The 17,146-nt window shown below is 34.9% G+C and overlaps 1 protein-coding gene across 1 annotated transcript in view; it reads right to left on the bottom strand.

Moving 5' to 3' along the window:
- The window catches only part of STRN (striatin), a 109,681-nt gene that overhangs the window by 23,678 nt on the left and 68,857 nt on the right, over nucleotides 1–17,146 (bottom strand). The window contains exons 7-10 of the mRNA XM_030857938.2: nucleotides 15,866–16,001; nucleotides 12,002–12,112; nucleotides 8,335–8,478; nucleotides 4,185–4,321 (exon numbers count right to left, since the gene is read on the bottom strand). Coding sequence (XP_030713798.1) covers nucleotides 4,185–4,321; nucleotides 8,335–8,478; nucleotides 12,002–12,112; nucleotides 15,866–16,001 — 528 coding nt within the window. The remainder of the gene's footprint in view (nucleotides 1–4,184; nucleotides 4,322–8,334; nucleotides 8,479–12,001; nucleotides 12,113–15,865; nucleotides 16,002–17,146) is intronic.

Raw genomic sequence — 17,146 nt, 5'->3', positions numbered from 1 at the left:
TGAGCCTTGTTCATTATTTTGCACATTATTCCAGAAGGCTTAACATGCATTAACTCAGTTAATCCTCACAACTCTATGAAGTAGGAATTAACATTATCCCCACTTTACAGACTAGGCATGTTAGGGAAAGAGAAGTTAAGTGACTTGCCGTCTAGTAAATGGAGGAGTCAGGATTCAAAATCAATCAGTCTGGCTTCAGAGGCTATGTATTAATATAAACTATACTTCAGAGCCCAGAAGTTTAGAAATCTGCAGAAAAATCTGGACAGGACATGTCACAACTGGGGCAATAAGTGAAGACAAAACACACTATGCAAGGAACTACTCTAAGTGGGGCTGGTTATCTTTGGGGCAAGCGGGGCTGTGGGGGGAGGTGAAGAAGACAAGGGCAACTGAACTCCTGCCCACTCTTATTAAAGAGCTAAAAGGTTTTCATATGTAAGAGCACTTAGATTCCTTCCGAGCATCTTAATGTGGTAGGCAGCCACTAACATAGTTCCCGATCAGCCCACTTATTTTTACCTCTGGGTAGTCGCCTTCCACATTATAGGGCTGCTCTGTATGACTAACAGCATACAGTAGAAGCTGGAACAAATTACTTCCAAAATTAGGTTATAAAACCTTCCATCTTGAGTGTTCCTGCTCTCTACCTTTTCAGGTGTGCTCACACTGGGAGAAGTCAGCTGCTCTGCTGAGGAGCCCACAGAGAGGCTCACGTGGTGAGTAACTAGTATCCAGCCAACAGCCAGCAAGAAACCAAGGCCTTCTAACAACTACGTGAGTGAGCCTGGAAGTAGATTTTTCCCAAGTCAGGTGTGTGTAAGACTGCAGCCCTTGCCAACGTCTCGAGTACAGCTACATGAACAACCAGAACTACACATCTAAGCTGCCCCCAGACTGCTGACCCACAGAAACTATGAGATATAAATGTTTATTGTTTTAAGCTGTTAAGCATGGTGCAAGTTGTTACATAGCAATAGACTGCTAATATGCTTAGTAAAACTAGGAACTACTTTTAGAAACAAACACTAAGTTTTCTAACAATTAAGAGCTCTGAAAAAAGAATGAGCTTTCTCTAGAGAGAGGACTGAGTTCTATCATGTATTAGACAAATTCTTTGTGGAGTTAGTGCAGAGGGAACAAAAGCATCTAATGGGAAGTTCTGCTTGTGGCCACGATGGACTAGATCATTAGGACCAACTGTGTACTGAGGACAGGTAGAAAAGCAGAGCTAAAAATAAAAAATGCAGATCCAACGAAATAGTGGGGAAAACCCCCAGGATCCAGGGGAAGACAGAGGCCTTAGGAAGTGAGCCTGATCTCTGGAGCTGTTTTCCCCAGAGGGTGTTTACTGATTCCAGAGGAGGTGGCTGAGAGGCTGAGCGGTGCTTCTGACAGCTTTGCAACGCAGGGGGATATAAACTGGTGTCCAGGGCCTGCCAAGACAGTAGGGCTTAGCAGACCACCTTGCTTTAGGTTTTAATTTCAAGGGCCTGTATCCTACACATAAGAGTGAACTGGAAGAACACCAGCCCTTACAAAGACCATAGATCAGCTTTAGATCATCTCAAAAATTGAAAATGAAGTCAGGTGATCCAGATTTCTAGTGGCTGCAGACACCTGAGAGAAGAAAATTAAAATATACTCTCTGGGGGAAGATAAACTTAGGCCTGAAGTTATTTCTACAGACAATTTTTCAAATACAGTTATTTGGGCATACTAAAAAATAACTCTACCCATATGAGATAACACAGCATAGATGAAAACAAGCAGAAACAACACATAATAGTAACAGAACTACTGAGTCTCTGATTCAAACTTTAAAATAATCATGCTTACTATGTTCAAGAAGATAAAAGACAAGATTGAAAATTTTGGAAGAAATCTGTAAATCATTTTAAAAAAGTAGTTCTACAAGCAAAAAATATAAGACTTCAATAGATGAGTTCAATTGCAGATTACACATAACTGAAGAGAGAATTAGCTAACCAGAAGATGAGTCATTTAAAAAATCTAGACTGAAGTACAGAAAAACAAAAGACGGAAAATATAGAAGGGGATCGGAGAGAGAGAATATAAAAAGGGGATCTAACAATATAACTAGAGTTCTAGAAGGAGGGGAGGAGGGGGAGGAGGGCGAGAGGGAGAGGAGGGAGGGAAGGAGGGAGGGAGGGAGGTAGGGAGGGAGGGAGGGAAGGAGGGAGGGAAGGAGGGAGGGAGGGAGAGAGGGAGGTGTAAAAGCAGTATCTGAAGAGAAATGGCTGAGAACTTTACAAAACTGATGGAAACATATTAAGCCAAGAAGCTCTAAGAATTTCAAGGAGGTTAAATAAAAAGAAAATTAAACCTTAGCTGACAATCAAGGCATAGAGAAATACCAGTCACAGAAAAAAATCAGATTACCATTGAATAACCAAAAATAGAAATGACAGTTGACTTTAGCAGAAAACAACAACAAAATATAATGAAACAATATATTTAAAGCACTAAAAAATTTTTTGCCAAGTGAAATTCAAAATCAGAGATGATAGTTAACCTACTCAGGCAAAAAGACAAAGACAATTTAAGAAAATCAGAAACTAAGAGAACTGGGCACCAGTAGATCTTCACTAAAGAGAAATATTGTGTTCTTAGAGTAAAAGAAAAGTGATCCCAGATGGACAGTCAGATATGCATGGGAGAATGGAAAAAAGCAAAATAGATAATTTAAATGGGTAATTCTAACTGACTATTGAGTGTACAAAACAGAAGCTTGTAGGACATAAATGTATACAGAAATAAAATATATAACAAGACTGACATATACGCAGGGTGAGAGTTTTTTAAGTAAAGTGTTCTAAAGATCTTTGCATGTAAAATTTTGATCAGGATGTGTGTGGTAATCTCTAATTTAAAAAGTAATGAAAGAGTGCATAAACTCCAAATAATGGGGAGGGGTGAATAATAAAAAATAATCAACCCCAACTCAGGCAAAAGTAGGAGAAAAACAAACACAGCACAGGTGGCACAAATAGATGGCAGGATTAAATCCAAATTAAGGATTATATCCTTAACTATTTTAAAAAGAAATGGACTAAATGTTTTCTAATTTAAAAAGGTTGTCAAAGGTCAAAAAATAAAAGCCAACTAAATGGTGCTTTTAAAAGACATGTAAGATATAAGGATATAAAAACACTGAAAACAGAAATTTCTTTTTTTTTTTCAAAATCTGTATCACATATGTGGAGAATGGAGTGCAAGGGGCCATTTAGATTAGGTTATTATAGTAGTTCCAGTTGAAGAAAAAATGGACTAGGAGGGGAGGTAAAAAGACGTACTATATGGATTTCAGTTGTTTTTGGAGGTAAAACCCAAAAGACTTACTAAAGGACTTAGCATAGAGGGAGAGAGTATTTGATTTGCAGGAAGGAGTGAGTGGCGAGGGTTCCTCTTCTGAGTACTTCCAAGGTTCACTTAGGGATCCATCCTACATCCTCCATGTGGCAGGAGCTACATTGTATTCCCCAACAAAGATAATGAATATCAAAGTGAGAGGATTTTAATGAAGAGTTAAGATAGGCTGTGACTACTTTATGAAATAAGCAATTGTTTTTCTGATAATTGATTATGATGAACAATTATAAAACAACTGTATTTGAGATTAAGTAAATGCATGCATGCATAAAGGTGTAAAGATTCCAATTTTGGTCCAAATCACTGACAGGTCAGCCTTAACATCTGGAAAGCATCCTGTACACACCCTTGCCTAACAACAGCTGAAACTACTTCTCAGCAGGATACTGATGATGTATTAAAGAAGCAAGACAAATGTTGCCTTTAGGCAGGCATGAATTTCAACTAATCACTGGTGCCCTAAAACATAAAACAAAATCCAAATTTGGTGACAGAAAAGGGAATTCTTTCCCTTATCTAAAACCAATGAATAAGCTATACTAATTTATGAATTTAGGTAAAGCCCATAATTTTAGTCACTGCATGATGTGAAAAGTATTATTGTTTATTTTTATAATATATTCATATTTTCAAAGTTTGTGATTAAAACGGCACCAAATTCTACACTTGTGAAGAAGTCTTACCATCGTCACTTTTTCTATAAAATTAACTTTTTATTTTTAAAAAATAAATAAAAACAACAAAACTAAAAAAAAAAAAAAAACAACAACAAAACTAAAACTACTACTCACATCATAAGTTAATGAGTCTGCTTCATTGGCCACTGTAAGGCCTGCCAATTCTCCAAGTCCCAGTTCACTTTCAAGGGCTTCATCTGCTCCCATGATGAATGACTTCCCAGAAGAAGGAGGAAACGTCAGTGCTTCCACTGAAGGGGGAATACAAAAGAAACATTAAAAAAAACATGTAAATAGTCAACAATTAAGTCTCATAAGGGCATGTCTACATTTGATTATTTTTAAATGCTTTTAAACACAATAAAATTCAGTGAGCAGAAAATCCTGAAGAATTACTTAACTTTGTCATCATCTAAGAAAAGTACAACATGAAACAAATCCATTGTCCTTTCTTTTTCACTATAGAGAAAAATGTATAAATGTATAAAAGAAAGTAGGTTTTCCTCACTTGATATTTCATGCTAATTACCCAATTGATTTCTATCAATTATTAAAATATGTACAACAAGTGATTCTGAATACTGCTGGCTGCATGCAAAGTAAAACTGGTTAATTCTATAACCTGAAGTAATATGGAAAATTTCAAATGAAAATGGTCGTAATTGTAAAATGTGCCTATATAAGGCAAAACTAGTATGTGTTGTTAGAACTCAGGATTACCTCTGGAGAAGAGGGAAGGGGTAGTGTTTGAAGGAAGCACCATCAGGACTTCTAGGTCCAGGTAATGTTCTGCTTCTTTACCTAGGCAGTGGTGACATGGTTGATTTCCCTTTGAGATCATTCACTGAGCTGCACCCTCAGGACTTCAGCAGTTTACTGTAGGTATGTTATATTTCATTTAAAAAGATTTATTTCAAACAAGTTTTTTAAAAGTGTCCATTTGAGGGCTTCCCTGGTGGCGCAGTGGTTGAGAGTCCGCCTGCCGATGCAGGGGACACAGGGGGTTCGTGCCCTGGTCCGGGAAGATCCCACATGCCGCGGAGCGGCTGGGCCCATGAACCATGGCCACTGACCCTGCACGTCCGGAGCCTGTGCTCCGCAACGGGAGAGGCCACAACAGTGAGAGGCCCGCGTACCGCAAAAAAAAAAAAAAAAAAAATGTCCATTTGAACACTTTTTATAAATGCAAATTACTCTGACAAGCCATCAGAGGTAGCTCTCTAAATAGTTTTCTACAGGTGGTTACTTTACTGATGACAAACATTTATGAGTTGATTAGATGAATTTAGTAGTTTAAACTTCGTCTGCTAAAGAAGTAAATTAACTTTTTTTTGAAAGAAACAATTTTATTAATCAGTATATGCAGAAAATAGATTTACAAGGTGTTTTTCAGTTTTACATTCAATCATATAATTTTAGATTCAACCATAAATATTTGTTGAAGAAATGAAAGAACAGGTACGTGCTTTTATAAATAGTAGTGGCAGGAACTCTACTCAAAATCCTTATAAGAACAAAGTAGAGTATAAATTAATAAGACATTTTCAAATCACCATGTGATAAAGCTGCAATAATAAAAATGGGTTTTACCCAAACATACCATATATCCTATGACGGGTTCACACAACTCTAAACATTTACTAATAAAGAGTGGGAATTATTTAATTTAGAACAGCAATTTTTATGCCAAAATTTCAACCAAATGATTCATGTGAGACTATGAGGCTAGGTCTTCAGCCAGGTGATTTTTTGTTTGTTTTGCTTTCATGTCTAATATTGCCGGATAACTTTGTTCAGGTGCGAAATAAAAATGGCTCTTCTCCCCAAAAAAGAAACTAAGATTTGTGGGATTTGGCCATACACATTGTGTGGGCTAATTTAACTAATGTTCTAGGAATGGCCAAGTAAAACCTGAAAACAAAGGAAGGCAACAACTGCTTCTACACACACCAGTGGCTAAGCCAGCAGACCTGAGGCCCAAAGAGAGCACCAATGGGCATAACTGTCGTTGACTGATCTCTAAGAGACCTTAGAACTTGCAACTATAGGTCGCATTTCTATCTGGTAACTAAACATTACTGGCTCTAACCAGCTTTTACAAAATGATTTAACTATGCCTCTTAAGTGTGGCATTGCCTTCTGAATCATTATGATAAAAATAAAGTAATAAACTTCTACAGCACACACAAGCTACGGAAACTTTTTCTGAAACTGGACTGGAGACCAAGAAGCATCAGTCACAGGCAATGAAAGCTACAACATATTTCTTAAGTGCCTTTTCTATTTCTGAAAATCCTGCACTGAGGGGGAAGACTTAGGACCAATCTTACAGATCATAAGTTAGATATTCAATGCTTCAGTTCTAAGATTCTTAACATTTTTTTTTTCCTATCAAGGGCACTTTCTTTGCTTTATATCATCCTTTTTTGTACATGTGTCATTTAGTACATATTCTGCCTCTATTATTAGAATTCTGCAAGATGAAATCTCTGATAAAACTCTTTTGGAGTTATTAGAATAAGAGAAAAACTAACTTTTCTTATCTAGACCTGACCTTAGAATAAATGAAATTGATTAAAATTCTCACATCTGTAAGTGTCAACTGAATGAATATCCTAGTGAACAGCAAACATACCTATTGAGGCCTATGACTTCACATCTTAATTCAAAAGACACATGTCTACATCAAATAAATTGTTCACCTAGAATATAAAGGCGTAACGTGGTTTTTCATTATTTAACGTATGGAAAATGAATTTCCAGTATACTGTAATTAACTCTAACAAATAACTAACCATGCAATGGTCAAACAGTTCACTGAAAAAGTATTCCGAACATGAAACTCTACTCATCAAGGTCCCGTCAGTTTATGTCTCTCTAAAACATAGGTGAATTTAAAGCCAAGAAAGAATAAAACATATGATTTTTCTGTGGCTTTTTCCCAGGTTGTTTTGTTCATTAAATGATAATGTGAAGAGGCGTATCCACTGCAAATAATTACAATATTTAAATTCAAGGAAATTTTAAAAAATAAAATTTGAAGTATATTCATTAATCATTAAGATTACTTTTATGTCATTCTGGGCTTTCAGCTAATGTAAATATATATATTTTAAAATCAATTTACATATATACATTTATAAATAGATATATCAGAACTTAAAAGGCAGAAAACTGTATTTATGCACCATAAGACTGTACTGTAAAAAACTGGGAACAACCTAAATATCCAAAAGGGGCGGACTTCCCTGGTGGCGTGGTGGCTAAGAATCCACTTGCTAATGCATGGGACATGGGTTTGAGCCCTGGTCCGGGAGGATCCCACATGCCGTGGAGCAACTAAGCCCGTGCGCCACAACTACCGAGCCTGCGCTCTGGAGCCCGTGAGCCACAAATGCTGAGCCCACGTGCTGCAACTGCTGAGCCCGTGTGCCTAGAGCCCGTGCTCTGCAACAAGAGAAGCCACCGCAATGAGAAGCCTGCACACCACAGTGAAGAGTAGCCCCTGCTCACCAGAACTAGAGAAAGCCTGTGCACAGCAACGAAGACCCAATGCAGCCAAAAATAAATAAATAAATGAAATTATATATATATATACACACACACACACACACACACACACACACACATATATTTAAAAAGGGGGGAATGGTTAAGAATAAAGTCTAAAATAGAATAATCTTAAAATTATAATTATGAAGATTATTTTTATGATTTCATATAAATAAATAAAATTGAATTATTCTACATGGTGACTATAACTCTGCAAAAAGTATATGCACATAGACAAGGACTGAAAGAGAACAAGAAAAAACAGAAAGTAGAAAATGTGGCTAGACCTTCAGGTGTCTTTTTTCCCTTTTTCATTTGTAAATGATAAATTGCTTAAATATTTTAAAATATTTACGTGAGTCTCAAAGTAAACATTTCCTATTTATAGTAATAATAATTTAAAGTAATTTTCTCATTGTTGGAATGGTATAATTACAACTACCTGTGTACACACCAAATACATGGCTTCTGTGGCGCTAGGGGATATTCTAAACTATAATTTAGAGTTGATTTTTAAGTTTATGCATCTTTTTCAAATCTTAGAGATTACAGTTGGAATCAAACCCCCTTGAATATAAGAAAGCCTACATATGGGGAGTACTACATAGTTCAAACATTTGTAGAATAAAATTCTTCTCTTAGAGAGCCCTTTCTAATAATTTATATAAGTACATCCAAGTGCTTTTTGTGCTCCAGTGTCTAAAATACTTGCCTTCATCTGCCCTATTTATTTCATGTTCAGGAAGCCTGGAGCTGCTGGGTCTGGAAGGTGAACCCACAGATGGCTGCAATGAGGGAAGTTCATCAACATCTCTCAAATTAGCAAGCATATCTTGCAGTTTTGACCTATTGGGCCCTAGCCCCCAAAAAGGGAGGGAGAGAACAAAAAAGAGGAAATAGAATTATCCAACTGCATCAAAATGGAGTCATAAACCTTACATCTGCCGACATTCACCTTTAAAACTACCCTACTATATTATATTAAAAAGTAATTATTTTCTAAGTTTTCAAATTATTTTGAAAGTTTATTATTTCTTGAAAAAAATTGTGTTTTACATATATTTTTTAGATTAAGCTAATGGAATAACATCACTACTTGCATGAAAAAATGCTCATGTACAATTTGGACCATTAAAAATAATATTATTCTATAATCCTTGTATACTGCTCTAAACGCAGACAGATACCACAGACTGTGAAGCTACTGCGTACATTGAATTAAACAATCACATTCTTTTTTGTTTGTTTATATTAAGTTGCATTCATTGCCTTACGTCCTGAAGCTATGGTATCTGAGGTGAAGTATCAGGCCCTGCCAATTACTTACCTGTACTTTGATGCTGCATTCTCCCACATCCCTGTTTTGATTGTTTTATATAGGATAGAGGCTGAAACAGATCTTCAGTAGTTTTTCCTGTTATAAGTTTAATTAAGAATGGGAAAATCTTACCCATAGTCCATTATGTTATTTTTCCTATACCAGCAAAGAATACAACTATTTTTAAGCAATTTTAACTACTACCTAGAAATATATTCTAAGACAGTATGATTGAAGAACACAATTTGACTGGAAATATTTCTACTAGACCATATTAAAAAGACTCAACTTCTTCCAATGAGTAACAGTTCAATTTTAAAAATACCCATGGTGGTTTATGAATTAATGCTCCATATATCAATTCAAAGCTTTCCTTCAGTTCTATTTTCATTTTAAGTCTTCCAGTTCTGTTTTAATCTTGTCTTCACTGGTTCCCAGACTATCATTTTATCAAGATAACCTGAACTGATGATGATAAACAAAATGTGCTGAACATCAGTCTACAGTCCCTCTCTCTTCAGTGAAAGACATTAAAATTTCTCCTCCTAAAGAATCATTTTTCTTCACCATACTAAAAAGCTACGTGCCATATGCCTGAATAGTGATCAAAATCCCCAGGTCCAGGAAATCCAATAGCTTCTATTAGCAGGAATACTGTTCCAGTCAAATAGTGCAGTTTTAGACCTTAAATGCTAAATTCCAACTATAGTGATGCCTTGATATTTGACAAGAACCTAATAATAAATATAATAGTAGATGGATTCTACATAAGTCCTGGATACTTTTCCAACTCAAAGATCTTTTACATTTTAAGACATTCATTATTGTAGCATAATGGCTTAAATATATCAACTTTAAGTCAATCTGACGATTAAAATATTCTCCTTGTTTCTTGTGTATGACAGACAAATATTCCTTAAAATTTCAGTTTAACTGCTTTTATCATGGCTCTGAAAAGCCATAACAAACCATGTCTCACTATTGTTTAAGATTAAATTTTTATCAGTATTTTTTTTTGTTCTTCTGAGAATGCTTATTTTGTCCTTTTTTTAATAACATTTTTATTGGAGTATAATTGCTTTACAATGGTGTGTTAGTTTCTGCTTTATAACAAAGTGAATCAGTTATACATATACATATGTCCCCACATCTCTTCCATCTTGCGTCTCCCTCCCTCCCACCCTCCCTTCTAGCTGGTCACAAAGCATCAAGCTGATCTCCCTGTGCTATGTGACTGCTTCCCACTAGCTATCTATTTTACATTTGGTAGTGTATATATGTCCATATATGCACTACCACTCTCTCACCTTGTCCTAGCTTACCCTTCCCCCTCCCCGTGTCCTCAAGTCCAGTCTCTAGTAGGTCTGCATCTTATTCCCGTCTTGCCCCTAGGTTCCTCATGACCTTTTTTTTTTTTTTAGATTCCATGTATATGTGTTAGCATACGGTATTTCTTTTTCTCTTTCTGACTTACTTCACTCTGTATGACAGACTCTAGGTCCACCCACTTCACTACAAATAACTCAATTTCGTTCATTTTTATGGCTGAGTAATGTTCCATTGTATATATGTGCCATATCTTCTTTATCCATTCATCGACACACTTAGGTTGCTTCTATGTCCTGGCTATTGTACATGGAGCTGCAATGAACATTGTGGTACATGACTCATTTCGAATTATGGTTTTCTCAGGGTATATGCCCAGTAATGGGATTGCTGGGTTGTATGGTAGTTCTGTTTTTAGTTTTTTAAGGAACCTCCATACTGTTCTCCATAGTGGCTGTATCAATTTACATTTATTTTTTAATAAAAAGTATAAAACGTTCTTATGTTTTAATATTAAACCTTCCTCACTTGGATTTAATTTACATTGAGAAGGCATCAAATGTCATTCTCTCTCAGTTACATAATGGTTGGTACAGTACTAACATCAATAATGGCCACTGACTTTTTATCCATTAAAGCTAAATACTTGTAAATTCTAAGATATTTTAAATAACGATTTAGTATTTATCAGTAACTACTAGATTGTAAAAGAATGACTGGTCTTTGATAATCCCTAGCATCACTATAGAAAGAGAAAAAGAAAAGGCATATCCTTCCAGCCTTTTGCAATTTTAAACACATGTCTCACTCAAGTTGGATTTTAATCCTACTTTACACTACTTTAATATCCCAAAGGATGAAATTCCTATTGCCATAAAAGGGAGACCCATGTCCATACTGTCAATAACAGTGGTAACACAAGGAGATAGATAGTTCAGCCTTGCTCTCCTAAAAAGGTGTTTAAGATGGTTTTCAGGGATGTTTGAAAGCTTTTGTATTTCTATTTTAAATACTTAACTAGATCTATTGTTAAACTTTATTAATAATTTGAATAAGTTATACAGATATGATTCATAGGGCTAGAAATTTCATTTTAACTTCCATTTTTGATGTGGCACTCATTTTGTTGAAAAAAAAACAAACCTAATTGGTAATATTACAAATGAAATTGGCCAAAAATTTAAATTAGAAAAATAAATACTTAAAAAAAGTTGTGTATCTGACTCTGTGCCCTGTATAGAATATAGTGATGAGAGCAAATGAACTGTGTGTTATGAACACATAGAATATTCAGGGGTAGAAATTAACTTTGTTTCTGTCTCCAAGGCTTAAAATTATAAGTAATAATTTTGGTGGCTTGCCAGAGAGTCAGTCACACTCGATGAGATTTAAAATTGTCAACAGTGAAAAACCATTACTGTAATTAAAGCACATCTAATTTTAAAAATCAAATGATCAATATGTTTGAAAACATAGTTCCACATACTCATGACACTCTGGATTTATTACTGGAATATATTATAATTCATAATTATACGCACAGCCTTTTTTTTTTAAAGTTCATAATCAAACAGCTAACCATTTAATTTCAACCCCTGAGAACAAGTGAAAAGGAAAGAGGTCAGGAGCAGAAAAGAAAAAGAGTAAGTAGTTTTAGGAAAACATTGGAGAAAAAAATTGGGGGATATGAAAGAGGTAAGATTTATGATTTATAGATACAATGTTTTCCACTTACTCTTCACCCCCTTTTTCCCCTTTCTCTCCTTTTTGTATTGTTCCTTGAGTTTGGTAATTACTCCCTGGTCCACATTCCAAGCTTCAGGCATGAGACACTGGTCTTCCTTTTCTAAACAGAGTGAAACAAATGAAACAGCCTTTTTCAATAAAATATTGAACAATATTCAATAAAATATTGAACAGTGAACAGTAAATTCACTGTTATGTCAATGGATGGACATAATAACCATTTTCTTCATAGTAGCACTAATTTTAAGGTCATTACTTATTCATTAGATAGATACATGTCACATAAAATATAATATCCAAGAAACAAGTGATCAATTCAATTTCCTAGGTAATAATATCAAATCTCTCTTGAAATAGACATAGAAAAAAAAAAACCCTGCAAGTTTGAGCTACTTATAGTATATTAAGCCCCCAAAGTCCATATTCAAGAACCCCTCATTTTCATCCCATTTTCTGAATTTCATTAGGATTGACTCACAAAAAACCCATTTCTTATTAAGTTATGTAATGAAAGAAGATTAAGCATTTGTACAAAATAGTCTTCAATGATCTTTTCATTTCAAAAATTGTATATTTTTGGCATGTGTTTATCAGCAAATGATCATTTTTATTTTATAGGCTTTACAAATAGCACTTTGTAAACTTATTAATCAACCCGGCATTCAATATTTAAAACAATTTAAGTGACCTGTTAATTTAAAAATATTTAAATCAGGAAACTGAGCTTCTAGTAAAAAAGAAATTCAATCAGTAATTTTCACTATTTCAGGAGTAGAAAATTTAAAGAGTAAATATGTTATATATTTTATACTTACTATAAAATAATTTACTATATGCATATGATGTTATATAAGTGTTAGCTTAGAACACTCACTTGAATTCAAGACTCATACATATACCCAATTGCTTACTCTATATTTCTATTAGGAAGTCAAAACTCAAACCAAACATACATAACCAAACTCCCAATCTTCCCCATCCAATCTGTTCCATCTACAGGGTTCCCCATCTTATTTGAAGGCAATTCCAGACTTCCATTTGAGCAGACCAAAAATCTCCCTTTCTTCCAAACCCCACATCAAATATTTCAGGAAATACCGTTTTCTCTACCTTTAAAACACACCCAGAATCTGACCACTTCTCAGCAAATCCACTACTTCCCTAACCTCTGTCTCTCGCTAGAATTACTGCAAATGTTTTCCCACTCTCCCCTCCAAGTCTATTGACAACATTGATTGCCCTGGGTAGTCTATTCTCAACACAGCAGCCAAAGTGATGCTTTAAAAGAAAAGCTGGATCATGTCACCTTTCCAGCTCAAATCCTTCCCATGGTTCCCCATCTCACCAGTGGTCTACATAGCTCCAGTTGATTTGATCATTTCTTACTATATTCCCCTCAGAATCACTCTGCTCCAGCCACTCTAGCTTCTTTGAAGTCCTCAAGCATACCAGGGCTACGGCTATCTTAGGGCATTTGCTCTGGTTTTCTTCTTCTTGAACACTCCTTCCCTGGATACCATGTGGCTAACTCCCTCATCAATGTTGTCTTTTGTTCAAATGTTACCCTCTCAATGGGCCTTACCATGACCAATCTATTTCATATTGTAACCTGTCCCACTCCACCTGAACCTGACCCCAGCACTCTCTATCCCACTTACTCTATTCTACTTTTTTCTATTTCCCATAGCATTTATCATATTCTGACATACTATATCATTTATCATGTTTGTCTCTTACTGCTATATCCTGTTAGTAGAATGTAGGACCACAGGGGTAGGGATCTTCACCTAGAAGACTTGGTACATAGAAGGCACGTGATCAATATTTGTTCAGTGATTGGAATAAACCAAAATGAACCAGAATAAACAGAAATCTGTCTATTTTTAACAAGTTTCAATCCACAGTTTAAAAAACAGATAATTGGGTCTCTGAATATAAACTCAACATTTTTATTGAGTTTTTATAGGCTAAACATTTTTATAGATCTAACTACCAATATATTCTACTAACAACAGTAGAAACAGTCTACTTTTTTCAGAAAGTCTAACAATCAAAAATGTTAATTTTCATCAATCACATCTTAATAATAAATTAAACTGAGTTGGCTCTTGGATCCTAGAATGTCTTCAGTTTTTTAAAGTAAAAATTTAGCTATATCGTACTCTTAACTAGGTGTCATACTGATAACAACAGTAACGGAAGATCACAGGAGAACTGTGGTAAAATCTATTTGCTTGTGAGAAACTAAGGAAATTCTTAGCATAAGCACAGTAACTTTTTTTAGGGGTATGGGGAACGGATAAAGGAAGCCCTTAAAGTGATTTAAATGCCCATTCAACTAAACAGGATTTGCAATCTAGTTTTGTTAATTGATTAAAAGTGAAATGACTTGAATTTGAATTATAAAATCCTTAACACATACAAGGCCAAACTTCTGGTAAAGAAACCTTCAGTCAACTGAAAGATTCCATTCACTCATACTCATAAACAGAAATGTCCAAGACACTACTAAAGAGTGAGACAGCTCAGATGTGGGAACAGTCACTCATTTTCACCAGTAAATTCACAGCAGGTTACAGACCTGTATCACATAATACTCTGGGAGATGACTCACACCTTAAAGCAAAGGAAGTTATGAAGGGAAAATGCAGCTGTCTTTGGAGAAAAATGAATCCCAATTACCCTTGCAATAAGACTGGCAAAGAAAAGGCCAACTATCATTTATACAGATGTGTGACTCCTCAGAGAATGACCTCAGTGTAGCACTGTGGATCTAACTATATTGGAAGAATTGTTGCCTAAAATATCTAAATAACTTGATACATAAGCTCAGTAAGGAATAAGACAGGAGAGAGATTCGTTTTACTTTAACTTCCCCTGGTTTCCAAACTTTGTTCTGTTGGGGAAAAAGAAAAAGCCAGTCACTAAATAGCCATTATATTCTTCAATGACTAAGTAATTATCCCAAATAATTCTTCAAATATTTACCACAAAAAAGGAAAAGAAGTGGCATTATTGCTATCAGAGTCCCTGAAGGTAAAGCCTCAAGGAAAAATTAAGATAGTTACTGTTTCCCTAACCTTATCTGTCTTTAAAGTACACAGACTGTAAGCCAAGGGAATCCTGGAATTCTTCAACCTCCGAAGAAAATTTTCTCATTCTCAGTATCTACATGTCTTCTCTCTGTCTGTCTCTCTCCTTCTCTCACACACACACACATACACACACCTGATAGAACTGATCACTTTTGAAGAATTTATCACAATCCTACCTTACTGATAGGACAATTCATTTCCAAACGCCTAGAATGATCTGTGCTGTGGAAGTTTTCCCTAAAATACTTGTTTGAACTCTTACTAGATGTTTAAAATATTAAATCTGTTTAGAACCATTTGTGCAAAAAAATTCTATGCCTTGTACAAAATGATGAAACTTGACTAAAATGAATGAATAACTACAACTTTTTAACTTATACTTCTTTTTGCACAGAAAATGCCAAAGATGAGATCTCTAAAATCCTCTACTACATTCTCATACTCAATTTCCACAAAATCTAGATTTGCAAGTTCTACTGTCTAGGTAGAAAACAGAGAACATCCTATATATGAATTCAAATTATTTTCATACAGTATTGCTTATGTTAAAAGATGAGGTAACTAGTTGTACAACCTTCTTTAAGCACACACACACATACCCTGGAAAAAAGGTGACAATAGAAAAAAGTCCACAGAATGTTCAACATTTCAACATTACAACAGATTTAAAGTGTTCTTCAAGATGTTGCCCTCCTAGTAAAATATTAGTTTCGTTCATTTACATAACATCTCTAGTTGGATCCAGTATGCTTCCTTACCCCAGTCTGTTCCATCGCCTGCACTTCTGGATTCATTGTCTCCTTCTTCTGATGTAACCAAAAAGTCAAACTCCTTTAGAGCTTCTTTTGTATCTCGATCTTCACTGCTATCAGGCAATACTTTTTTCCTAACAATCTAATGAAAAAAACATGCTCAATTAAAATATAGGATATATTATGGGATTAATTTAAGTAAAGAAGACTATATCCTTTTACCACTGAATGAGAAAATCCAATTATTTTCTTCAGAAAATGCATCTTTGTTGTGTTAAATAACTGTAATACCTATCCAATTCAGTAGAAAACACAGATGTCATTTTAAAAAGATATACATTATACATTTTAAAGTAGTGATTTAAACTTTGTTAAATGATGGCTTGTTTGTTTTAAATAAACAAATGGAATCATATATTGAAAACACTGGAATATAAGACATGCATTTAAATTACAGATAGATGAAAAATGTCCCTGACATACTGTATTATGAGAACCACAACCAAATCTTACATTTCTTGGATGCAGTCTGTGCAGCGAGCAGATATTCTAATCTAACCAAAGAAAGAACTACTTCATAAAACATTGCAAGAGTTTTTCAGAATATAACCATGATAAATTTTAACTCTAGTACATCATTCCCTTACAAAAGCTAAAATCACAAAAGCTACAAACTCAGAAATGCATGCCACAAGATTGAGAAGGTATTCTGTGGGGCAGGGGGAACAATGCCCATTATTATTTCTACTGTCCCAACCTTGCATCAATTTCCTCTAATAATTGTCTATATATTCAAATTTTTCTTCAAATATTGATCTTTTAGAGACATAATCTGGATTTAATAGCAAATCTGACAAGGGCCATTATGTCTCATTTTTATACATTTAGAAACACCTCTGGAATCATAAGGTGAAGAGATCAAACATGAGAAAAGAGAAGGAGATGGGGAGGAGGAAAATGACCCAGAGTGTAATGCAAAGAAAAATCAAACTCCAATACAGGGCAAAGAACAAGAAAGGACAATGAACATATGTAGCTTTTTGAAGAAAATGCCTGAAGAAAATAGACTTAACACAACCAACAGCTACTAAGAGCCTTATGTTTCTGTATTTTCTTAGTTGAATCTATTGAACTATTTTTGATTAAAGAAATAAAATAACATTTTAAGAACCTGCTTGTTCTACTAAACATTTTAACAGCATAATTTTCAGCCATTCTCTCTCTATACAGCACTGCAATAAATCTTCTAAGTCCTGCTTATACATTGCTACATAGAGTTAGATTTTT

The sequence above is a fragment of the Globicephala melas genome, chromosome 12 (assembly GCF_963455315.2).
Source record: "Globicephala melas chromosome 12, mGloMel1.2, whole genome shotgun sequence".
Lineage (NCBI taxonomy): Eukaryota > Metazoa > Chordata > Mammalia > Artiodactyla > Delphinidae > Globicephala > Globicephala melas.
Note: the sequence above shows the minus strand (reverse complement) of the source record. Positions and strands in the feature narration are given on the sequence as shown.